Source organism: Narcine bancroftii, chromosome 6, assembly GCF_036971445.1.
Source record: "Narcine bancroftii isolate sNarBan1 chromosome 6, sNarBan1.hap1, whole genome shotgun sequence".
Lineage (NCBI taxonomy): Eukaryota > Metazoa > Chordata > Chondrichthyes > Torpediniformes > Narcinidae > Narcine > Narcine bancroftii.
In genome coordinates, this window is record NC_091474.1 from 252,484,394 (window position 1) to 252,511,593 (window position 27,200).

Here is a 27,200-nt window from a genome sequence, read left to right on the forward strand (position 1 = left end):
AGTGTCCTGCATTCGAATCCAGTGCTGTCTGGAAGGAGTTTGTCCTGTGTGGGTTTTCTCTGCCTCCAGTTTCAACCCACCCTCCAAAATCTTTTGTACAAGTACTTTATTGTCGTCGTGTAAGAAACTGCAACAAAATTTAAAAGTGCAACCGTGGTACCATACAACGTAAAAGAGCAGATAAAAAACAGGAAAAATAATGAAAAAAAAAGCAGCATTAAAACAATGCAGAACACCACTACACTAAATAGCAGAGTTTAATTTTTGAAGGTCATGGGTTAGAAACTGTTCTTGAATCTGTTCGTCCATGTTGTCTACCCGAACTCAGTAAGGCAAACAAATGATACTCGGGCGAGTAAAATCCTTAAGAATACTGGCTGCCTTCCCGAGATCAAAATAAATCCTCCAAAGGGGACAAGGAAAGCCCGATGATCTTCTGGGTTGTATTGATAACCCTCTGAAGATCCCTCTTACTTGCAGTAAGTCGGCAGGCTCTCAACAGAGCAGCGATAGAAGGACATCAATAACTTCTCCTGTAGATTAACGTTCCTTAGAATTCCCAGGAAATGGAGACGTTGATGTGCCTTCTTGACTATAGCAGTGGTGTTAATAGTCCAAGAAAGATCCTCAGCCAAATACATTCCCAGAAACTTGAAAGTTATAACCCTTTCCACACCACACAGTCCCCAATAATATACAATTAAGCTGGAGCCATAATATTCCTCCTAAAATCCATTATCAGCTCTTTCGTCTTCAAAGAATTCAATACCAGACTGTTTTCTGAGCACCACACTGACAGTCTGTGGACTTTGTCCCTATAGGCTGACTCATCACCCCTTGAAATGAGCCCAACCACAGTCATGTTATCTGCAAGTTTTGTGATGGTATTAGAGGAATACTCGGAGACACAGTTGCCGGGGTAAAGAGAGTACAACGTTGGGCTCAACACACAGCCCTGCGGGGAACCAGTGCTAAGTGTGAGAGGAGGGGAATAATGAGCGCCTATTTTTACTGTCTGGGAATGGTTTGTTAAAAAGTCCTTGATGCATAGACAAATCGATCTGGAAAATCCTAAGTCAGCAAGTTTACCAACCAGTCTGCCTGGAATAATAGTATTAAAAGCAGAACTAAAGTCTATAAAAAGCAACTTCACATAGTATCCCTGTGGTTCTAAGTGGGTCAGGGCTAAGTGAAGAACAGGGGCAGTAGCATCCACAGTCAACCAATTAGCGCTGTAAGCAAACTGGTGTAGATCGAAGGTGGGTGCAAAACCAACCTCTCAAAACACTTCATAATAACCCGTGTTAAAGCACTGGACAATAATCGTTGAAGCCCTTGATAACCTTCTTCTTAGTGGAATGATTGTAGCAGTCTCTTTAGATTTGGTGGGATGATAGATTTTGACAGGGACCTGTTGGGGATGGTAGTGTCATTTGGGTAATGGGCAGCATGGGTTTCAGGACTGGAAGGGCCTTTTACCACACTTTAAATTTTTAAAAATTTTAAAAAATTAACTTAAGAGGCATGTAGACAGACACACGACTATGCAGGGAATAGAAGGATATGTATCGAGTGTGGAGCATCATAGTTATAGTCTAATTTGGTCACTGTGTCTGGTGTAGATTTGTAGAGTGGAAGGCCTGTTCCATGTTCAGTATGAATTGTAACCAAGCCCATGGACAAGGCACCTTGAAGGCCTGGCCCAGCACCACTCTGTGGCCTTCCACATCTGATGTCAAAGACTACCAACCATCAACACTGATAAAGTGTTTTGAAAGGCTGGTAATGAAGCCGATCAGCTCCTGTCTAAGCAGCGACATGGATCTGTTCCAATTTCCCTATCGAAACAACAGGTCTATGGCAGATGGCATCTCACTGGCTCCACACAAAGCCTTGGAACACCTGGACAGCAAAGATGCAGACATCAGGATGCTCTTTATCGACTACAGTTCAACATTTAACACCATCATCCCGTCAAAACTGATCAGAAAATTCCAAGACCTGGGACTCAACCCCCCCCCCCCCCCCCCACCCCCACTGTGTAATTGGATCCTGGACTTGCTCACCTCCAGACCACAATCAGTGAGGATCGGCGAGAACTTCTTCTCCACAATCTTTTTTTAAAATATTTTATTTATGATTTTCCAGACAAACTCAAACAGTTACCAACATTGTCAATGTTAACATTAACAATAGTAATTTACAATTGTCAATTTTATACAAAAAAAAAATTTTCCTGTCGAGTTCAAGCTTTTTCCTTCCCTTTCCCTCCCCCACTTTACCCTCCACATTTAACACCTAATATTCAACCAAACACAATTACACATAACAAGGACATTCACAACAAAGGTATAAAATATACAACTGGGGTTTATGGGTTTGTCACATCATGGCAGGCAGTGTTCAGGCTATTTTCTTCTCATGAATTTTTCTGGTTGAGATGGGATGGACCCTCCTCAACCCACCCTGCTCCCCTCACCAATTGAGGGGCTGACGGGGACGGTAAGATGGTGAGGCACAACAGTCTCCCCTATCATTCTGTTCCTATGGAATTGAGGTATGGCTGCTAAATTTTTACAAAAGTGCCATAAATTTTCCTTAAGTTGTAAGTAATTTTCTCCAGGGGAACACAGCTTTGCATTTCTGTGTTCCAGCGTACAACACTCACAGGAGTCGGATTTCCAAGTAACCGCTGTGCACTTCCTGGTCACTATGAATTGAATTTGGAATTTGGGCAAGTTCATCATCAGTCTTGTGTCCATTATGTTTCCCAATAGAAATAACTCTGGGTCCTGTGGGAATTCTTTACCTATAATTTTTTCCAGTTCCACCCAGAAAGGTATCACCTTGGTCCATGTCCAGGTTGCCTTCACAAAGGGTCCTGTCTCAATGCCACATCTAGAGCATTGATCTGACCATTCTGGTTTTGATCTGTTCAATTTTTGCGGCGTCATGTACAGCTGGTGTAGAAAGTTGTACTGCACCAGCCTGTACCGTGCATTAATGATTGCAGTCATGCTGGTCTGACACAAGTTACTCCTAGGTCTGACCCCATCCTCTGGCTTGAGTTACAAAGGCCTGGTTTCGGTCTTGCTGCTTGAAGCATGAAATACATTGCTGAGATAAACTTCCATGTGTTTCCCCTTCGAATCAGGGCCTCTATGTCACTGCACTATGGTAGGGCCGTAGTTAGACCTAACTTGTCCTGAAAAATGATCTTATCTGAAGGTAACAGTAGAACATCTTACTTGATAGATTATATTTGTTTATGAGTTGTTCAAACAACATTAACTGCCCCTGCTCATAATGGTCCTCTACGCACCTGATGCCATTACAACGCTAGGTGTCCAAGATCTTGTTCCTCCACAATCGCTCTTAGAACCGAAGCACCATGGGACTGTGTTCTTAGCCCCCTGCTCTATTCACTATACACCTATGACTATGTGGCTTGGTAGGACAACAACACCATCATAAGGTATCATTATCTGCAGGTGACTTGATACTATATACTTTTACCCCTGAAAAATCTATCTCTTCAAGACTGTTATTACTTGCTCATTTTAGTAGTTGAGTCGAGCAGTTGAGTCGAGCAGTTGAGTCGAGCAGTTGAGTCGAGCAGTTGAGTCGAGCAGTTGAGTCGAGCAGTTGAGTCGAGCAGTTGAGTCGAGCAGTTGAGTCGAGCAGTTGAGTCGAGCAGTTGAGTCGAGCAGTTGAGTCGAGCAGTTGAGTCGAGCAGTTGAGTCGAGCAGTTGAGTATGGCAAAACAAAATCCTTAGGTTAAGTGAGAAATATTTACAGAAATTAAAAAAGGATGGTGGTATGGCATTGCCTACTTTTAGATTCTATTATTGGGCAATTAATATTCAGTATATAATTTTCTGGACACAAGATTTGGATGAAATTCAATGTCCAAGATGGGTTTGTGCAGGGGTTTTCTGGCGTCTATTTTAGGGGCTTCAATCTCCTATGCACTCCTCAAATTTAATAAACAAATGATGAATGTAATAATTAAACATTCACTATGAATATAGTTTCAATTTTCTAAATTTTTTGGACTGAAATCTAAATCTGATCTCATCGTTGTTAGGTTTTACGGTCAGTTGAAATTGACTGAAACATAGCACAAGCTGGCAGGTAACAGGTGGCACATGGTCGTAGAGCAGTGGGGATAATAAGAGGGAGAGAAAACTCCCATTGCAACCTAGATTGTATACCTAAAATGGATGGGTGGGGGGGTGGCTTGGGAGGAGGGAGGGGGGGGGGGAAAAGTCACTGTATATGTGTGAAAAAGAAATAGTGTATATCATGGCTAATGTGATTTATGGTGTGAAAAATAAAAAATTTAAAAAAAAAAGAGTAACCAAATAGAGTCAAACAAGTCTACAGATGCTCGGTTAATGCAGCATCCGTTTTAAGCAATGGGCAGTTGAGGTTTTTGGGCCTGACCCTTTCAATGCAGCCTCCTCTACAACAGGGAAACTGGATGCAGATTGGGGGAATTGCTTCGTTGAGTACCTTTGTTCGGTCCAGTGCAATAGCAAAGACCAACCACTTCAATTCCACTTCTCATTTTCATACCAACATGTCTCTCCATAGCGCTATGCACTGCCAGGTTGAGGCCACATATAAACTAGTGGAACAACAGATTATATTGTGTCTCGGCTGTCTCCACCCAGAAGGATGGGCAAAGCTACTAGTAGCTTTCAGGTGCCTAGCAGCGGGCAGGTTGTTGACAGTCAGCTGGCAACCCACTGACAGCATCCCTCCCCGCTGCCGACACCTGCCCTCCCCGCTGCCGACACCTGCCCTCCCCGCTGCCGACACCTGCCCTCCCCGCTGCCGACACCTGCCCTCCCCGCTGCCGACACCTGCCCTCCCCGCTGCCGACACCTGCCCTCCCCGCTGCCGACACCTGCCCTCCCCGCTGCCGACACCTGCCCTCCCCGCTGCCGACACCTGCCCTCCCCGCTGCCGACACCTGCCCTCCCCGCTGCCGACACCTGCCCTCCCCGCTGCCGACACCTGCCCTCCCCGCTGCCGACACCTGCCCTCCCCGCTGCCGACACCTGCCCTCCCCGCTGCCGACACCTGCCCTCCCCGCTGCCGACACCTGCCCTCCCCGCTGCCGACACCTGCCCTCCCCGCTGCCGACACCTGCCCTCCCCGCTGCCGACACCTGCCCTCCCCGCTGCCGACACCTGCCCTCCCCGCTGCCGACACCTGCCCTCCCCGCTGCCGACACCTGCTCCTTCCGCTGCCTGACAGTCCCCCGGCGGGGGACTGTGGGGCTGGGGCAGCTGACGTGGGACTACGGGTTTCAACTGTCCATTGTGTTTGGCGCTGATGTGGGGCTGAGGTGCCTGAATCTGTGCTGATCTGCACTAGTGAGCTCAGTGTTCATCTGCTGAAATGTGACGGAAATCTGTGACCTTGTTTTTCGTGCTGAAGTGAATTTATGGAGTTTGACATTTCCCTTCCACTGTCCCCTCCCAGTCCCGCAGTCCCCCGTAGGCTGCTCCAGCCCGCAGTTCCCCGCCGGCCGACTCAGCCCTGCAGTCCCGCGCCGGGGGGCTGTCAGGCAGCAGGGAGATGAGCTGTCAGATGGTTGCCCCTGCCTGGGCTCAGGAGCTGGCATTTGCTTTGCAGCACCTCTCCCATCTTCAGGTGGCAGAATACCTCCTTCAGCGCTGCCACCTTAACATCCCTTTGCAGACACCCACAGCCTGCTCCGGAGCCGCATTCTCCAGGTGATTCCACCTGAAAGTGGCTAATATTGACTTCTGGTAACCCCATTCTCTTGTTTTCCCTCATCTCTCTGACTAGCTCACCAGCCCCTTCCCTTCCTTTCTCTTTGTGGTGGAACACAGTAGTGCAGAAGGTGACCTCACTAAACTGTACAGGGCTGGCCTGCCTTCAATCTTGTAACTCCTCCCTAACTTCTCCCAGTAAGATTCGCATTAAAGGCTAATGACCCTAGACTCCTCCCTCCATACCAGACTTGGTTCCGGGCCAGCAGCACACACCTGGCATTTCAGGTTATTAAAGCCTTTAATCACTTGCTTCGAGCCTGCTTGTGGTTATTAGTTGTGCTACAATTTAATAACCTGATTACTTGCCATGGACAAGACAATCCAAGTGGAGAAACTGGAGGCCGACCCCAGGGAAACAGAGGTATCCAAGTTTGATATCTGGCTGCACTGCTTAAAGGCCTACATGAGATGCCACGAGATCTCTGCAGATGTAGACGTGCCCCTGAGTGCACCAAATAATACAGGACTACGAAAAGTACAATGACGTGATGGCCCTGCTGCGGCAGCAATACTGTGCTCCTGTGAACTCTGTGTTTTCACATTACCTGCTGGTCACCTGACGCCAGGCCCCTGGTGAGTCCATCGACGACTTTGTGAGGACCATGAGGGAGCTGGGATGGTCCTTTGGGTGGTAGATGTGGCTGTGGCTGACTACCAAGAGGAGCTCATCCGTGATGGGCTAGTGGCAGCTTCCTTTTGAACCACATCTGCAAAAGGTTCCTGGAGAAGGGTAATTTTGGACCTTACAAGAAGTCATGCAGATGACCCGATCTCTTGAGACAGCCCAGAAGAACACTTGATGCTTACCATGTGAGCCACGTGGCCACCAGGTTGGGAGCACAGGTGCCGCCATCTTGGGGCTTAGGGACCCTGACTACCGCTGCTGCCGCTGAGCACATGAGGTGCAACTACTTCAGTGAGACCAAGCACCTAAGGAAGTACTGCCCCGCCATAGGGCGACCTGCTCAAAGGAGCACCACACCACGGTATGCTGTTCTAAACCTTCCTCCTGCAACACCGCATGTGGACCATGACCTGTGTCACCATCTTGGATCAACCCACATCCAGTGTCACTTCCGGCGACTGAGAACTGAACGGATGACATCCGTCCGGCATCTCTTCCGGACTCCACCATATGCGATCCATCGGGGCAGCCATCTTGGCAGCAGTGACTCAGACAACCATCTAATTCTGGCGTCCATCATGCTGGAACAGAATAAACCACACCAACCGGTGCACTTTATGATGGACATAGAAGTAAACGGTCACACCACGGGCTACCTATTCAACACAGGGACCACTGAAAGTTTTATAACCTGGGCACGGTCCAACGCTATTCCCTGGTTGTGTCTCCTGCAAAGTGTAAGTCAGCTCTAGTGTCCAAATCCCACCCACGGAAATCCGCGGGTGCTGCACCAGGACCCTAACCATGAGGGGCACGAAATATAAAAGCCAAACTGGTCATGATGTCCCACCTCTGCGTGCCAGTCAAACTGGGGCTGGACTTCCAGTGCCAGCTAGAGTGTACTCATACAGTTTGGCGGGCCCCATCCTCCCCTCACGGTCAGACATGATCAATTCCTGGATGGTCCGCCCACTTCTCCAAACTCAGCCCATCAGACACCGGAACGCTGTGCTCTGGCCACTCTCCCAGTCCCTCTGCCCCCCTGTTCCAGAACCTCACCCCTAACTGCAAACCTGTCACCATGAAAAGTAGGTGATACAGCCCTGGGGACAGAGTGTTTATACAAGCTGAAGTAAGGTGACTCCTAGCGGAGGGGATTATAGAACCCAATAACAGCCCCTGGAGAGCACGTGGTGGTGGTTAAGAGCAGGGAGAAGCACTGGATGGGCATCAATTATAGCCAGACCATCAACCGTTCATCTTAATAGATGCCTACCCCCTCCTCGCACACCAACATGGTGAATGAGATCGCCCAGTACCGGGTCTTCTCCACTATCGATCTCAAGTGTAAGCCAACAGCCACCTCTACCATTTTCTGCGGGTCCCAATTGCCTCACAAATGGAGTGTTTGTATTACAAATGGAGATGGACCGCATGGTGGATGACAATAAATTAAAAGCCACATATCATATTTGAATAATGTCTCTCTGTGGCCATAACCCGGAGGAACACGGCACAAACCAGCAGGAATTCCTCACCACCACTAAAGCCCTGAATTTTAACATACAACCAGAAAAAATGCGTGTCTGCACTTGCATCTGGCAATCCTAGGATATATGTGGAGCATGGCATCATTGCCCCTGACCCCGAGTGCATGCACCCCCTCCTGGCTCTCCCACTGCCCCAAACCTCAAAGCCTTAAAAAGGTGCCTGGGGTTCTTCTCGTACTGTGCCCAATGGGTCCCCAATTATGTGGAGAAAGCCCATTCCCTGATGAAAACCGCCACGTTTCCCCGATCAGTGGAGGCCCCAGTAGGCCTTCGAGGGCATTAAGGATGAGATTACCAAGGCGGCGACGCACATCACTGATCAATCTGTCCCTTTCCAAGTGGAGACTGAGGCCTCTGATTTCGTCCTGGCCACCATTCTTTTCCTGGACCCTTCAGGGCCCCAAACTTTGGCACCTGACCATCGAGAAGGAGGCCCTGGCTGTAGTGGAGGCTGTGCGCCATTGGAGGCACTACTTGGACGGCAGACCATTCACCCTTCTGATGGACTAGAGAGCCATCGCATTTATGTTTAACAATAAACAGCGGGGTAAAATAAAAAATGACGATCATGAGGTGGAGAATTGAGCTATCTACTTATAATTATGAGATCTTGTACTGGCCGGACAAGCTCAATGAGTTACCTGATGCCCTGTCCAGGGGAACCTACGCCAAGGTGCAAGTTTATCATTTCCATGCCCTCCAGAATGGCCTCTGCCACCCCTGGGTCACCAGGCTCTTCCACTTTGTAGCTCCCCTACTCAGTGGAGGAGATCAGGGAGCTGACCCATAACTTTTCGCTCTGTGTAGAGTGCAAGCCTCACTTCTACCGGCCGGAGAAGGCCCAGCTGATCAAGGCCACTCGCCCCTTTGAATGTCTCAGCATGAACTTCAAGGGCCCTTTTCCCTTCACAAATCAGAATGTGTACTTCTTGAATATTGTTGACTAGTACTCATGCTTCCCATTCTCCATTTCCTGCCTGGATATGACCATGTCCACAGTCATTGAAGCCCCTCCACAACCTCTTCACCTTGTTCGGATGCCCCAGTTACATTCAATGATCGGGGGCCCTCATTCATGAGTGAGGAGTTGCGCCAATATTTTCCTGTCCAAGGGCATAGCCACAAACAGGACCACCATCTACAACCCCCACGGGAATGGGCAGGTGGAACGAAAAAACGGCACGATCTGGAGGGCAATCTTCTTGGCCCTTGTCAAAAGGGATGCCTGTCTTCCAGTGCAAGAGGTCCTTCCGGAGGCGCTACACTCTGATCTCAGACCTCTGTCCCTTCCCTCTAGCATCTCTCAGCTGCTTTCTCTTCTACCCCCCCCCCCCCCTCACCTGTATCCACCTATCAGGGAAGAGCTCATGGCCAAAAAAGGTTGAGAATGGCTGGTCCAGAGCGCCAAAGTGGTCTTGGTGAGATAATCCCGATCTAGAATCTTTGTTACTCTTTTAATTTTGTAGTTTCGCCAACTACGTCAAACCAAATTATGCCCACTTCCCCCCATGACTCCTTGCCACCTAGCTGCCTTCCATAAATCTACTTATGCCTTTAGTTGGGCTTGTTGTCTTGAATGTGATCTAGTGAGTTTCTGTTTCCTCTAAACCTTTTACTTGGATAGCACTTCATTTAGTAACTCAGACGGCAAGTGTGAAAGTGAAGCGGGGTTAAAGTTGAAGTGGAAATCTCCACAGATGCAGCCTGGTCTGCTGACTGTCTCACATGTTTTCTGTTTTAATTTCAGATATTTCCTCCAAAACTAATCTTTATTCACAATTTAAAAATAAACACAAAGTAAACTAGTGCCAAGTCATTTTACGTTGTTCGTGAAACACGAAAGACTGCGATTGTTGTAATATACAGAAATACTGGAGGACCTCAGCCAGTCACCCAGGCGCAAAATATCAGTAAATATATCTTTTCCTTCTATGGATGCTGAGTTTCCAGCATTTTTGTGTTTTTATTGCATGGTTAGTGTCATAGAACATAGAACACTACAACACAGTACAGGCCCTTCAGCCCCCAATAGTGTGCTGACCCATATATTCCTTAAAAATTACTCACCCCTCCCTTCCTCTTAACCCTCTATTTTTCTTTCATCCATGTGTCTGTCTAAGAGTCTCTTATATGCCCCTAATGTTCCAGCCTCCACCACCCCTGGCGAGGCATTCCAGGCCCACACAACTCTCTGTGGAAAAACCTTCCCCCTGACGTCTCCCTTAAACCTCCCTCATTTTTACTTTGTCATGTTGCCGTTTAGTCTATCCGTGGTGTTTCTGTGTATTGCACAGTTATCCAATCATTTTAACCCCATTGCCACTGATGTTGTACTCTGCGGTGATGCCCTTTCAGTTTGATGGGCTTCCCTCCAATCTCAGCCACTTAATTCCCAACACTTTGTCGTCCTTCTCCACAAAGTCTTTGCATTGGCTGCACTAAGGTTCAGTGCATCCCTCTGCACGTACCCCTGGAATGTGCCAAAAGCAGTGTTCCCTCATTGACATCCCACCATGCTGGAAGACCAAGTTTGGAGAGAGTTGATGATCTTCCAGCCATACTGGATGTCTGTCTCCTCGGGTGTCCCTGGGAGCAGCCCCAAAATCAGAGTCCCTTTGGATAAACCATGACAAGGACTCGTGCATCCTTCTCTAGACTCTTTTCACAAATCCACCTCTGCAAAGAGGTGGGTGACTCTCCTCCCCATTGGAGTCATCTTGAGCGCAACATGTGCGGTGGTTGATCTTCCAGTAGAGGAAGAATCTGACCAGGTGGGCTCATCGCACCACCAGCCAAGCCAGATCTTGGTGCTTATTCGTGAATTCTGGTGATCAAACGTTTTGCCAGATGATGTGGAAAGTCTGCTCAAGGAAACACCCTGCAGTTTTAGCATCTGTGGTTTTTCCGACTTTCATATTTTACTTAAGGACATTGAAATCCATCTCAATTACTGCCTGGCTGTTTTTTGATTGGTCAGTGGATCCGTTTGCATCTACTGTTACTGCTTGTGCAACGCAGTGATGATCGTTAAGTTTTAGAGATGTTTTTTAAAATGTACAACATTGATGTGGATTATATATCACACATTGTGTTGGTTACACATTAGTGCCAACTTGACGATATTACTGGTTCTCGACTGCATTAGCACTGGTTATACAATATGGTTATATATACTGAACAGCTGCCGTGAAAGATTTTAGAAATGCAGATAGAGTGAATGTCTTGGCACTGGAGAGAAACACAGAACTGCAGTTGCTGGAATCTTGAGGAAAGAGATTCTGGACAGATCAGTGGGTCGAGCAGCACCCCTGGAGAGAAATGGTCAGTCGGAACACTTTCTCCAGACTGATCTTTAACTCGCTTCAGGGCCCTTTTTAAGAGATAAGGGTTTGATCAAGGGCCTTGACTGACCATTTCTCTCCTGCTGTGTTCCTTCAGCTTTTCATTGTACTTGGTTCCATAAAACTGGTGATGCGGGTGGGCAGGGAAGCGAGGAAAGCGTCTGGCACACTTACCTTCATCAGCCAGGGCACTGAATTCAGGAGTTGGGACATCACGTTAAAGCTGTACAAGACTTTGTGAGACCACACTTGGAGTATTGTGCACAGATCTGGCAGCCTTACCACGGGAAGGACGATTAAATGAGAGAGGATGCAGAAAAATTCACAGTTTGTTCCCAGGACTGGAGAGCTTGAGTTAAAAGGAAAAGCTGGGGAGGGTGGGACTGTCTATCCTGGAGAGTAGGAGGGTGAGGGGGAACTTATAGAAATTTATAAAATCATGACCGCAGAATAAGGTCACCATCTTTTCCTCAGGCTTGGGGAATCCAAAACTCGAGTTTTAAGGTGAGAGGGGAAAGGTTGAAAGGGGATGTGAGGAGAACATTTTTCACTATCGCGTGGAGAGTGTGTTGGAACAAGTGTTAGAAGTAGCAGAATTACATTGTTTCAACAGGGATATGGACAGGAAGAGATTAAAGTGATATGGGCCAAACACAGGTAAATGGGACTTGCTTGTGAAGAGCAAGAATGAAGATCAACAAGTTGGACCATTACACTCTTTCTTAATTTCACTTTCCATCTGATTGTGCCAGCTGAACTGGGTCAGACATCGTGGCTTCAAAGCCCACCAGCAGACGGGTGAATTGTGGGTCATGTCAGCCACCATCTGATGAAATGACAAATTAAGCTTGGGCAACTTCTCTTTGCCCCTGGACCTGACCCACTTTATAGTGCAGGACCACAGTTTTAGTAGAAGGACTGAAGATGCCAAATGTTTTGGTTCTGTTTTACTAGTGACGTGAACTGGAGAGCAGCAAATGTAGTACTGCAATTCAAGGAAAAGAGAGAGAAAACAGGAAATTAATGAAGAATCAGACTGATAGCACCAGAAAACAGATTCAATGGAAACTGATGGATAAACTAATACTGAGATTTCCAGAATAGGTTTATTAAGGTTAAAGGTTGGTGCGGAAAATAAAAGTACATGGTGTAGATCAGTGGTTCGCAACCACTTTTTTCCATGTACCATGTACTCATGTACCACCTTAAGTAATCCCTTACTGACCACAGATGCCATAGGGTTCTCTGTGGTTACTAAGGGATTACTTAAGGTGGTATGTGAGTGGGAAACAAAAGGCTGAGAACCACTGCTCTCGAACACAACACGGATTGGCTGTCGAACAGGAAACAGAGTGGGCATAATTGAGTCTGTCTGTTGGTTGATGAGATGTAATGAATGGTTTGCCAGAAGGATTGGCGCAGGGAGGGGCTTCAACATTTTACCGTCTGTATTCATGATTTGATGAGGTCCTTCAGGTAGGATTTCCTGCTAAATTTGCTGTTGACACAAATAGAGTTGTGAAGTGCGCACAGGAAGCTTCAGGGGGAGAGTGTAAGTAGACAAAGATCTGGTCAGTGGAGTATTAACATGGGAAAATGTGAAATTGGCCATTTTGGTAGGAAAATAATAAAATGGCACATTATTTAAAAGATGAGAGATGACAGAGTCTGAGATGCCAACTGTGTCTTGTTGCACAATTCGCCCAAGGCTGCTCTCCACATATAGCAAGGAATTTGGAAAGACGCTATCACCTATTGTTTAGGGAATTATATTTGAATACAAAATTAGGGAAGTTATGCTTCTATTATATAAAGCATTGGCAAGAGAGAATTGATTTCTCATTTAAGGAATGAAATTAAAGACTTTGGAATCGATTGGAAAAGGTTTACTCGACGTGGAATGGGTAGCTTGTTTCTTTTGAGGCAAGGTTAGGCAGGCTAGATTAAAGATTAAAAGAGCAAGAGGAGGCTGGATTGAAATAGGTAAGGTCCTGAGGGATTATATGGGGTAGATGCGGAGAGCATGGGTTGCTTTTGGGGTTACCCATTTAAGACAGAGAGGCAGTATCTCTCTTTTCTCTTGGATGGGGCTGATTTTTGGAATTCTCTTTCTTAATGGGCAGTGGAAAAGTCAAGTTCTTGAAGTTTTCTCAGGGCAGAGGCAGATAGGTTCCTGATCAGCATGGGTTCAAGGTTACCAGGGGTATCAGGAATGAGATTACAGCCAGATGAGACATTATATATCAGGGATGAAGTTACAGCCAGACGAGACATTATTTATCAGGGATGAAGTTACAGCCAGACGAGACATTATTTATCAGGGATGAAGTTACAGCCAGACGAGACATTATTTATCAGGAATGAAGTTACAGCCAGACGAGACATTATTTATCAGGGATGAAGTTACAGCCAGACGAGACATTATTTATCAGGGATGAAGTTACAGCCAGACGAGACATTATTTATCGGGGATGAGGTTACAGCCAGATGAGACATTATTTATCAGGGATGAAGTTACAGCCAGACGAGACATTATTTATCGGGGATGAGGTTACAGCCAGACGAGACATTATATATCAGGGATGAAGTTACAGCCAGACGAGACATTATTTATCAGGGATGAAGTTACAGCCAGACGAGACATTATTTAATGGCGGTGCAATGGGAAAAGCCATGGGTCTCCTTTCACTCTATTAGACAGAATCATCATGGTGTCAAGAAAATGAAATCATGTTTGATGAAACTTTGAGGATCAGAATGGTTACAGTACAAGAGGGAACTATTCAGCCACTGAGGAATGCTGGCTCCTCATTCATTAAATCTGTCAGTCCAATTCCTATTTTTTCCCCAAACTTCTGCAAAAATTCTCCCCTAAGTTCCAGTTTGAAAGCTTTGATTCTGTTTTCACCACCTTTATATGCTGTAAGCTCCACATCTGAATCAAAGAGCATTTTCTCACAGCCCCTTATTACTTGAGACAAAGTTAAATTTTATGTCCTTGAATGATCCACTCACGAGCAAGTTTCCCATTCCCATGACCTCTGGTCATTACAAATAAAACTAAACATAGCAGCAAAAGTCATCATTTTACCCCTGTAATGGTATGGATTGTGTGTGCTAATTGGCTCGGGCTGGCCCGTCCCCTGATGACATTTACCTGAACTCCTCCCCTGGGACCCAGGCCAAAAAGGTCAGGCTACTTCTCCCTTCCCTGCACTTCCCTAGCTTGGATCCGGGCCAACTCAAGTCTTCTGTACAATAAAGCCTATCGTTTCCCTCAGTCTTTGTCATTTAACTATTGGGGCAACTTTTAATTCCCAACACTTTATTGTACAGAAATTTTAATGTTTCCGGTAATGGAGAAGTTGCTGCGCCCCAGTTGGCTAGAGATGGATCCCCAAGTCCCGGGTGCATCAGAACTCTTCGAGCAGTTGGTCAATTGCTTCATCATCTTCCAGGAGGCCACTGCTGGAGTGGTCGATTCAGGCAAGAAGAGGCTGAAAGTCCTACAGGCAAGAGTCGGCCAGAGAGCTTTCCAGGCCATCAGAAGCTGCACGACCTACTCAGAGACAATGGCTGAGCTATGGGCGCTATACAAGCCCAAGATCAGCAAGGTTTACTCCCGTTAACTCCTAGCGTCCAGAAAACAGCAGCCTGGTCAGTCGGTAGAAGAGTTCATTCGAGCCCTGATCACACTGGGAAAAGACTGTTTGTGGAACCCCACGGGGTCCCTGTGCCGGGGGCCCAGTGTGTGGAAGACCTGGTCTGGAACGCTTGCGTGTTGGGATTGAGGTCAGGCTATATCCGACAATGTCTCCTCAAGGAGGATCAGCTCCCACTGAATCAGGTAAGTACATCCACAGCGATCGGGGGACCTCATTCATGAGTGAGGAACTGTGATAGTACTTCCTGCCCAGAGACATAGCCACCAGCAGGACCACCGGCTATAACCCCAGGTGGAAAGGGAGAATGCTACTGTCTGGAAGGCGATGCTCCTGGCCCTTAGGTCCAAAAACATGCTGGTGTCCAGCTGGCAGGATGTTTTGGCCTAAGCACTTCACACCATCCGATCACTCCTGTGCACCACGACTAACACCACCGCGCATGAACATTTGTTTGCTTTCCCTAGGAGATCGGTGAATGGTGCCTCCATTCCCCCTTGGTTGGCAACCCTAGGGCTGGTCCTGCTACAGAGACACACAAGGGGCCATAAGATCCACTGGTGGAATTGGTACACCTCATACACACCAACCCGCAATACGCGTTCGTGAGGTACCCCGATGGCCACGAGGACACTGTGCCTATCCAAGACCTGGCGAGGGACGGGGATCCCGAAACTGCCCTGCCTGCCACAGCCTATCTCACGGAGCAGACCACCCCACATGGGAGTGCAATACTGGAGGCCAAGCCACCCGGCTCCCCTCTCCAGGAGTCGGTCCCCCAGGAGGCATCAAACCCCCCCTTCCTCCCGGGAGCCCGGAATCATCACCCCGACCTAGAATGTTCCCTCCCCTGCTCCCCACCCCCCCACCCCTCGGCCGTACCACAGAAGGAGAAAGTCGCCGGTGTGGTTAAACCTCTAGCAAAATTTTTTTTCCTTCTCTCTCCCCTCACGTTGTGTAAAAGAGTGGGGGGGGGTTTCTGTTTTAAAAAGAGGGGGTGAATATAATGGCATGGATTGTGTATGCTAATTGGCTCGGGCTGGCCTGCCCCCTGATGACACTCTTACCTGGACTCCTCCCCTGGGACCCAGACCATAAAGGTCAAGCCACTTCTCCCTTCCCTGCACTTCCCTAGTTTGGATCCGGGCCAGCTCAAGTCTTCTGTACAATAAAGCCTATCGTTCCCCTCAGTCTTTGTCATTGTAATTATTGGGGCAACTGGCAGTGCCCAACAACCCCTTAAACCCCCTCCACCATTTAGCAACCTCAAACAGAATTTTCCTGCTCCTTTCCATATCCCTAGATTTCACTACGATTCAGAAATCTATTAATCAGCTTTGAATATGGTCAATGTCTGAGGCACCACAGGATAGAGAATTCTAAAGAATTATCCATTTTACTGAAAAAATTTCTCCATATTTCACACGCAGATGGTCTATTCCATGTTACATTGCATGTACAAGCTGATGAAAGGTTATCGACCTGAAACAGTATTTCTGTCTCTGGAGAGTAGCATTACTGTTCAGGGACAGTATCACGGCTGTAGAAAAGGAGGACACTGCAGAGGAAGGGTTCACTAAGTCAGTGTGAGTGGGTCAGAAACAGAAAGGGGGCTCTCATTGTGCTGGGAGTCGTCTCTAGGCCCCCAAATAGCCCTCGGTACTCCCAGGAGCAGATGAGCAGGCAGATTCTGGAATGGTGGGGGAAAATACAAGGTTGTAGTTATGGGTGATTTCAACTTTCCTTATATTGACCGGCACCTCCTGACTGCAAGAGGGATGGATGGGGCTCAATTTGTCAGGTGTGTTCAAGAAGGATTCCTGACACCGTGTGTGGGCCGGCCGACGAGAGGAGAGACCAGACAGGATCTGGGTCTGGCGAATGAACCTGGTCGGGGGCGGACCCCTCGGTGGGGGAGCATTCTGGTGGGAATGACCACAACTCCCTGAGCTTCAACATAGCTATGGACAAGGATAAAAACAGCCAAACTGGGGAAGGGCTAATTATGTAGGGATGAGGCAGGAACGAGTGAGAGTAAATTGGAAACAGATGTACAAGGGTGAAAGCACAGAACTAATGTGGAGAAAGTTTCGGGATCACTTGTGCTGGGTTCAGGATTGGTTTGTCCCACTGAGACAAGGAAAAGATGGTGGGAAAAGGGAACCGTGGTTGACGAAACAGGAGAGGCAGCTGGTCAAGAGGAAGAAGGAAGCAAACATTAGATAGAGGAAGCAGGAAACAGGAAGGGCTCATGAGAAGTATATGGTAGCCAGGAAGAAGCTTAAAATAGGATTTGGGAGAGCTTGAAAGGGGCAGGAGAAGGCCTTGACGTGTAGGATTAAGGAGAACCCAAGGGTGTTCTATGTGTATGTGAAGAACAAAAGGATGTTGAGAATGAAGGTGGGGCCACTAAAGGATAAAGGAGGCATTATGTGCCTGTAGACGGAGGAGGTTGGGGAGGGTCTAAATGAAAACTTTGCATCAGTATTCACAAAAAAATGTCCTTGATCAGGGTGAGGTTGGAATTGAACGGGCCTGTGTCCTGGACAATGTGGAGATTAAGGAAGAGGAAGTGTTGGATCTACTTAAACACATCAAGATTGATAAGTCCCCAGGGCCGGATGTGATGTACCCCAGGCTGTTGTGGGAAGGGAGGGAAGAGATGGCTGGGGCAATACCTATGATCTTTGAATCCTCCTTGGCCATAGGGGAGGTGCCGGAGGATTGGAGAACGGCAAATGTAGTCGCCTTGTTTATAAGAGGTAATAGGGAGAATCCTGGGAATTCTAGACAGGTGAGTCTGACGTCAGTGGGGTGGAAACTAATGGGGAGGATTCTTAAGGACAGGGTCTATGAGCATTTGGAGAAGTCCAGTCTACTCAAGGATAGTCAGCAGGGCTTTGTGAAAGGAAGGTCGAGCCTCACGAGTCTAATTGAGTTTTTTGAGGAGGTAACAAAAGAAATTGATGAGAGTCAGGTGGTAGATGTAGTTGACGTGGATTTAACGAAGCTTTTGACCAAGTTCCCCACAAGAGACTCATCCAGAAAGTCACAAGGCACCGGATCAGGGGAACCTTGGCTGTGTGGATAAACAATTGGCTTGTAGGAAGAAAGTAGAGAGTAGTAGTGGAAGGATGAGAGGAGACTTGATAGAGGTCTAGAAGATTCTAAGAAGTATAGATAGGGTAGACAGTCAGCAGCTGTTTCCCAGAGGACGTGTACAAAGTGAAGGGAGGGAAGTTTATGGGAGACATCAGCAGTAGGTTTTTTTTTACACAGAGAGTTGTGGGGGCCTTGCCAGGGATGGAGGTGGAGGCTGGAACATTAGGAACATTTAAGACAGACACATGGATGGAAGAACAATAGAGGGTTACGGGGTAGGGAGAGTTTAGTACTTTATTTAAGGAATATATGGGCCAGCACAACATCAAGGGCTGAAGGGTATGTACTGGGCTGTCGTACTATGCTCTGTGTCTCTCCCTCCACAGATGCTATCTGTCCTGCTCAGTGATGGCAGCATTACATAGAACAGTCCAGCACAGGAACAAGCCCACATGTCTGTGCTGAACATTGGGTCCCCAATCAAACTAAAATTCTGCTGCTTCCATCTGATAGATCCCCATCCACCCCCTTCAGATTCTAGAGGCCTCATTAATGCTACTATTGGATCTGCTTCCATCACTCCTCTTGGCAACCTGTTCCAGCACCCACCACTATCTGTGTAAAATATATGGCCCACACATCTCCCTTAACTGTCTCACCCTCACCTTAAGAGCGTGCCTTCCAGTCCACGACATTTATGTACTGAGGAAAATATTCTGACCAACCATAATTTTCTACACCTCGATCAGGTCTCCCCTCAGCTACTGAACTACGCTCCAGAGAAAACAGCCCAACTCTGTCCAGTCCCACCCCATAAATCTCACCCACTAAACTAGGCAACCTCCAAATCCTTCACAACTCGATTTGCACATCATATCCCCAGTGCAAACCCGAAGTTTTGTAGAGATGCAACATGACCACCATACTTTCATGGTTAATTCCCCACCCAATGAAGCCAAGTGAACCAGATGCCTTTGTTTCATTTTTCTTTGCATTTCATCTGCAGTACGTTGCTTTATTACTTAGGGACTGTTCGTTAGAGAGGAATTAGAACAGAGCACATGCATTTGAAACTCGACCATGTTGTGGAGTCTAGAAATGAGGATGAACTCTGTTAATATGGAGATCCTGGAGTGACTGGCTGTGGTTCACTTCACTTCAGACATTAATATTTCAGCACCAGGCTGACAGATTATGATTGAAACTCACAGATAACAGTTGCTGATCCACAGGGCACCATACAATAAAGATCAGCAATTAGCTGAGCCAAGGAACACCGTGGGAGTACAAAGTCAACCTTAAAAAATGACTCTTTGGATATTAAAGGGATATGGGGACAGAGTGGCTGAGGCAAAAGATCAGCCATGATCTTCTGAATGGCAGAACAGGGATGAGGGGCCGAATTCCTGCTTCTTCTGTTCTTCGTGTTGTGAAACTGAACTTTCCGGAAAATACTTTGTGGAAGTAGCAAGCAGGCCAGACAAAGGAGAGTCAGTGGGTGTTGTTTATTTGGATAGGAGTGATGGCGTTACGGGTGAAGTGCCAGTTGATGAAGTAGACAAAGAAGATGTGGTCAAACAATAATCATGGCTTTTACTAGCAGAAACTCATGGTACAATAATGAAAGACAATAGGTGCATATACAGTTATACCCAAGGGGAGTGTCCTTAACATTCGAGATAATGCACAGCCAATGTTAGTACAGCAAGGCTCGCCAGAGGGGAGACAGGCAGGTTGGCAGACATTCACCACAGTCTCCCCCTGGCAGAAGAAGGGTTAAAATCAAAAGGACAGCTGCTAGGAAAGACTGAAGCAAGAGATACATGGATAATATGTTTGGCCTTGAGATACTCTAACAGCCAAAATACACCAGTATCTAGCAAGCAATTGAAATATCTTTCTTTCTTTGGCTTGGCTTCGCGGACGAAGATTTATGGAGGGGGTAAAAAGTCCACGTCAGCTGCAGGCTCGTTTGTGGCTGACCAGTCCGATGCGGGACAGGCAGACACGGTTGCAGCGGTTGCAGGGGAAAATTGGTGGGTTGGGGTTGGGTGTTGGGTTTTTCCTCCTTTGCCTTTTGTCAGTGAGGTGGGCTCTGCGGTCTTCTTTAAAGGAGGTTGCTGCCCGCCAAACTGTGAGGCGCCAAGATGCACGGTTTGAGGCGTTATCAGCCCACTGGCGGTGGTCAATGTGGCAGGCACCAAGAGATTTCTTTAGGCAGTCCTTGTACCTTTTATTTGGTGCACCTCTGTCACGGTGGCCAGTGGAGAGCTCGCCATATAACACGATCTTGGGAAGGCGATGGTCCTCCATTCTGGAGACGTGACCCATCCAGCGCAGCTGGATCTTCAGCAGCGTGGACTCGATGCTGTCGACCTCTGCCATCTCGAGTACTTCGACGTTAGGGGTGTAAGCGCTCCAATGGATGTTGAGGATGGAGCGGAGACAACGCTGGTGGAAGCGTTCTAGGAGCCGTAGGTGGTGCCAGTAGAGGACCCATGATTCGGAGCCGAACAGGAGTGTGGGTATGACAACGGCTCTGTATACGCTTATCTTTGTGAGGTTTTTCAGTTGGTTGTTTTTCCAGACTCTTTTGTGTAGTCTTCCAAAGGCGCTATTTGCCTTGGCGAGTCTGTTGTCTATCTCATTGTCGATCCTTGCATCTGATGAAATGGTGCAGCCGAGATAGGTAAACTGGTTGACTGTTTTGAGTTTTGTGTGCCCGATGGAATATAATGAGATGTTTAATGAATATGTCAGCCTATCAGATTGTTTACGAATTCTGGTGCTTCGTCTCAAAACAGTTGGCTCCTTTGCAACCTTGGGAACTGGTAGAGGTCCTGGGTCTGTAGTGTGGGAAGGACTGGCTTCTGGACCCGGTCCAGAATTGCCAGTGTGAGGCAGTGGAGCATCAGCATGGCTATCTAAAAGCTTACTAGGGGTCACAGGCTGGAGGTGGGGGGTGAGGTCAATCTCTCAGGCTCACTCTGAGTAGGGGTGTGAGGAAGGGGCGAACCAGGCGAGGCCAGATCTCTTAGGGGTACAGTGTCAGTACTCCCGTCTGGGAATCTAACATGTTGGGATTAGTATGCAGTAGCTGAACTGGTTGGATTAGGGGGTCTGTTTTACGCGCCCGAGCGTGGCTCTCCAGCAGGACGGTTCCAGGCTCAGATAAACAGGCTGGCCAGTCCATCACAGTTCCTGATTTCCTAGGAAAGGCAAACATACGTTCATGAGGTGTTTGATTTGTTGCAGTACTCAATAAAGACCGAATAGAATGTAGTGCCTCAGGCAGCACCTCCTGCCACTGAGTAACAGGGTAACCATGTGCTTTTAATGCAAGATTAAGTCTTCCAGACTGTAGCATTAGCCCTTTCAACCTGCCCATGGCCTTGAGGGTTGTAGCTCGTGGTACGGCTGGTGGCAATCCCCTTTCGTAGCAGAACTTTTGCTGAGTTTGGGGGTGTTAACTTCTTAAGGGGGGCCATTCTTTCCGGGTCGGAGCGGATTTCGCCCTTGCAGACAATGTAGCCCAGAATGGGTAGCTCTGTCGTGTCGAACACCCATTTGCCCTCGTTAAATGCAAGGTTGTTGAGTTCTTTAACTGTTGCTAAAAATTTCTTTTAAGTTGTTGTCGTGCTCAGACTGTGTTTTCCCACAGATAGTGACATTATCCAGATAAGGAAGCGTACCCTGTAACTCAAACGTCCTAACAATTTTATCCATTTCCCTCTGAAACACTGACACACCATTAGTAACTCCAAAAGGTACCCTTTTAAACTGGTATAACCCCCCCATCAGCCTCAAAGGCTGTATAGGGTCATTCCTTTTTTTTCATGGGGATTTGGTGGTAAGCTGCTTTGAGGCCGATAGTGGTGTATACTTTGTATTGCGCTATCTGATTTATCGTTTCATTGATGCGTGGCAGGGGGTAGGCATCCAGGTTAGTGTAACGGTTGATTGTCTGGCTGTAGTCAATACCCAGCCATTTCTTAGTGTGATTTTTCACAACTACCACCTGGTCTTGCCACGGACTCTTACTGGGTTCAATTACTCATTCTTTAAGCAATCTCTGGGTCTCAGCTTTGATAAACTCCCGATCCTCTTTGCTGTAAGAACGGCTCTTAGTGGCAATCGGCCGACACTCGGGGGATAAATCACTGAAAAGGGAAGGAGCTTTGATCTTTAATGTGGACAGACTGCAGTAACTAGCGCGGGGGATGGTAAGTGAGGGTAGTGGCCCACCGAAATTTATGAATATGTTCATCTGAGATTAAATATCTAACCCCAGTACCACAGGGTGAGTGCTAGTGTGGGTAGAAGATTGGCTGACTGGTAGAAGGCAAAGAAAAAAAGATGGAAGGTTCCATTATTGTCAGGAAACACTACATTTAGAATGTAACATTCATGAAATTCTTTAACTGTCGCCCATAAGGCAGGCAGAGAGTCACGCGTTGTCCAGCTCCCCTCACAGAGACCTACAGCATCATGTTCCTAGACAGTCTCCCCTCCAAGTACTGACCAGGCCCGAGCCTGCTTAGCTTCCAAGATCAGACCATCCCAGGCGTATTCAGGCTATGAGGTGCTGTTGGGAGTGAAACAGGAACATTTGTAGATGCTTTGATTGTAGAGCTGGCAAAACTCAGCAGGTCACACAGGCTCTGTAGGAAGTAACAGGAAACCAACGATTTGGGCCTGAGCCCTTCGGCAAGGGATGCGATGGGAACTTCTTCAGGGTAGGCTTCACTGGCTGGTGTCGAATGGTGTTCCACAGGGATTGGTGTGGATCTGCTACTTATCCCATTGCATGTAAATTATTTAGATGACAGAAGGAGGCTTTGTGAATGATACAAAGATAGGTGGAGGTACTGGTAGTTGAGGAAGCTGGGAGCCTGCAGAGGGACTTGACCAGGAAAATGGGCAAAGAAGTGGCAGATAGAAGAGAGTGTGGGGAACTGTATGTCCATGCCCCTTGGCTGAAGGAATAATGAGGCAGACTATTTTCTCAATGGGGATAAAATTCAGAAAGAGCAGGTCGAGTTGGGAATAAGGAAGACGAATGCAATGTCAGTGTTAATTTCCAGAGGACTAGAATATAAAAGCAAAGATGTACTGCTTAGTGTTTCTCAGGCAGCGGTGAGTCCTCATGTGGAGCGCTGTTAGCAGTTTGGGCCCCATATCTCCATAGTGGAGAGGGTCCAGAAGAATTTATGAGGATGATCCTGGGGATAAGAGGGTGAATAGATGAAGCTCTAATGGATCTGGGCCTATACCCACTTGAGTTCTTGAGTTTGGAAGGATGAGGGGAATCTTATTCAAATATACTGAATATTGAAAGAGCTGGATAGAGTGTACACGGAGAAGGTGTTTCCAGGAGAAGGGAAGTCCAGAACCAAAGGACATAGCCTCAGAATAAAGGGAGAATTTTCTTCAGCCAAAATGTGATGAATCTGTGGAACCTGTTGCCACAGACAGCTGTAGAGGCCAAGTCAATGGGTAGATTTTAAGTGGAGGTTGATAGGTTCTTGATTACTCAAGGGTGTTAGAGGTTGGAGGGAGAGGCAGGAAAATGGGATTGAAAGGATTGCATCAGCCATGATTGGAATGGCGGAGCTGACCCAATGGGCTGAATGGCCTGATTCGGTGCCTCTCTCCAATGGTCTATATTTTGAACTGATGGCTATGGAGTTAATTGAGAGGATAATTGCTGCCTGCAAATGTGACCCTGAGGCTGGTGAACAGTTGTGAAAATTCATTGCATCATTGCAGTAAATCTGTAGCTATGGACCTGAGCATTGAATTCCCTGTGTCTGTGCACAAATCGGTTCACGAACCCTGCAAAGAACAGGCTGTATTTAGATTCCATCATTGTTAATGGTTGTTAGGGTTTCTTGAGCTGTTACCAATCACTGATTTATCTCAGTAAAGATGTACCCACATGAATCACTCAATGTATTTATTTAAGTTTCTCTGTCTACCTTTCAGTATGTGCATTAGTCAAAAAAACCCAGGATATATCCATAAATGGTTATATGGTAAAATGGTTAATATGTCAAATGTGAAACAGAGTTAACCTTTCAAGGTGCAACATTAAGCTCCCTGACCTGTTGTGTGTTTCCTGCAGTTTGTTTGTATTCCAGATTTCCAATATTTTTTGATTTTTAGGAATAATTCAATCTGATAAATTATCAGAATCAGAATTTATAGTCATGAACAAATCACAATCTTTCTTGTTTTCATTTCAACCACCTCACAAAAATAAATAAAAATAAAAAGCTGTGGCAAAATTTTGTGGATTAAATGTGTGTGTGTGTGTGTGTGTGTAATGAGACCTGCTGCTCATCCCTGTGATAATGGATCACTAGTAATATGCTCCCTCTTTGCTGTATTTCAGATAATCGCATTTGATGAACTGCGTACAGATCTCAAGAATCCTGTTGACCAGTGTAATCCACTCCACGCAGTGAGTACACCCCAGACTCCTGGTCACTAATTGATAGTTTATTCCCTTCTCTATTGGTCCTGGCATGAGACTGAACTATTTTTATTTTTGAAACAAATAATCCTTTCATTCACCTATAATAAAACTTTTGGTCCCCTCAGGCCCTGTCTCCTCAGCCCCTTAACTCCTTGCCCCTCAACCCTTCTCTTCAGGTCCTCTACCCAGCCTTTCCCAACTCTCTCTCCTTTTTTTTTTTGAAAATTTTATTTTACAAAATATTAAAAAAAAGAAATACGAAATACAAATACAGATTATATAAAAAAGGAAGAAAAATATAAAAAATGATATTAGTAATAATAATATCTCCCACCCCCTCCCTCCCTCTATGAAATACATCATCTTAACTTCCTCCCCCACCCCTTCAGAGCCTTAAAAAAATATACATTTAAAATGAGTTAATCAACGTGCCAATTCTTTCAATAACTCTTACTTAAGATCAATAACCATACAATCCAAATATAAACTCCACATTTTAATAAAAAAAGAATAATTATTTTGCAAATTGTAAGTTATTTTTCCAAAATATAAACACGATTGCAGTTCACTTTGCCATCTTTGTATATTCAATTCCACATCATTTTTCCAAGTTATCACTATACACTTTCTTGCAACCGCTAACCCTAACCTCAAAAATGCAAATTGTGGCTTATCAACCAATCCCAAAGTAACAGCATTCGTATAACCCAATAAGCACATCATTGGATCCATTTGCAAGTCGATTGTAAATAAATCTCTCAAAAATTTAATAACATTTTCCCAAAAAGTTTAACTTTCTTACATGTCCATACATAATGCACAAAAGTACCTGTCTTTTTTCCACATCTAAAACACAAGTCTGTTGGACTAAATCCATATTTTTTCAACTTCTCAGGAGTCAAATATAAATAAAATTATAATTAACCATACTGTATCTCACACTAATTAATTTTGTAACACTATCAATACACATATTTGACCATCCCTCCCAAGACCATTCAATATCTAAATCTTTCTCCCATTTCTCTTTTGTCCTAGATAACCCAACTTTATCCATCTTTACTTGCAACAACCTGTACGTATCCGATATAAATCCTTTTGTTTCCTTGCCAACCATTAGTAAAGTTAAATCCTTACCAAATTCTACTCACAAAAAATCTCGAACTTGAACAAAAATAGAATTTAAAGAAATACCAAATTTCTCTTGTAATCTATTAAATGTAGAAAATTTACCCACCTCAAAACAATCTTGTATAATACTAATTCCTTTCAGTTTCCAATTTTTCAAATAAAGATTATTTCAAGAAAACGGAATTAATTTATTCTGATACAATGGTGATTTAATCGAAATTTTCCCTTAAGAACCTGTAAGCTGATCCTGTTTATAACAAATATCCAGTCTATATTTTAATACTGGTAAATTATATATTTGTAACAATAAGGGATTCCATTTATAAATAAATGGACTCATTTCTTTTTCAGAAAATTGATTCAATTCAACTTTAGCCCAGGCCAGTGATTGTTGAACATCAAACAGCCTTTTAATGAATTTCAACTGTGTTGCTTCATAATAATTATGAAAATTTTGTAACTGAAGTCCTCCCCATTCATACCACCACATTAATTTATGCATAGAGACCCTAGATAATTTACCCTTCCATAAAAATAATCAAATTACTTTATTTAATTCTTTTAAAAATTTCTTCGGAATCACACATTGAATACATTGAAAAAGATATTGTATACGAGGATAAATATTCATTTTTATACAATTTACTCTCCCAATTAAAGTTAATGGGAAATCTTTCCATTTCTGTAAATCAATTTTAATCTTATTCAACAAAGGTATATAATTCAAAATATACAAGTCCTGATATTCTTTATTAACTATAACTCCTAAATATTTAATCTTATCAGACTATTTAAATTTAGTAATATGTCTACAATCTAAATAATCCTCATTTGATATCAGCAATATTTCACTCTTCTCCCAGTTAACCTTATAACCTGACAATGTGCCATATTGATGTAATAAATTTTGCAGCACCCTCAAGGATTCTTTAGGATATGTTAAATATACTAAAACATCATCAGGAAACAAATTAATCTTCTATTCTTGTTCACCTATTTCAATACCTTTAATATCCAAATTTTTAAGCTTGAGCTAAAGGTTCTATTACCAATGCAAACAATGTTGATGAAAGAGGACAACCTTGCCTAGTTGATCAAGATAATGTAAAAGCCGATGAAATCAGACCATTTGTCATTATTTGTGCTGTAAGATTAGTATATAAAGCTTTAACCCAAGTAGTAAAGGTCGGTCCAAATTGAAATTTTTCTGAAACCTTAAATAAAAATTTCCACACACCCTATCTAACACCACTAACATTGGTTGGTTAGCTTGTTTTCTAGCAGCATTAATTATAGAAATCAATTTAGTGACATTATCAACTGAATATTGACCTTTTATAAATCCAGTTTGGTCAACATGTACTAATTTTGGCAAATAATTAGGCAATCTATTAGCTAATACTTTTGCAAAAATTTTATAATATACATTTAATAATGATATTGGTCGATAAGAAGAACCTTTAAATGGATTTCTATCTTTCTTTGGAATAACAATAATCAA

The 27,200-nt window shown here is 45.3% G+C and overlaps 1 protein-coding gene across 4 annotated transcripts in view; it reads left to right on the forward strand.

Moving 5' to 3' along the window:
- The window catches only part of cnih3 (cornichon family AMPA receptor auxiliary protein 3), a 74,944-nt gene that overhangs the window by 11,437 nt on the left and 36,307 nt on the right, over positions 1-27,200 (forward strand). For all 4 annotated transcript variants that reach the window (XM_069887987.1, XM_069887989.1, XM_069887988.1 and 1 more), the window contains exon 2: positions 24,485-24,553. In XM_069887987.1, coding sequence (XP_069744088.1) covers positions 24,485-24,553 — 69 coding nt within the window. The remainder of the gene's footprint in view (positions 1-24,484; positions 24,554-27,200) is intronic.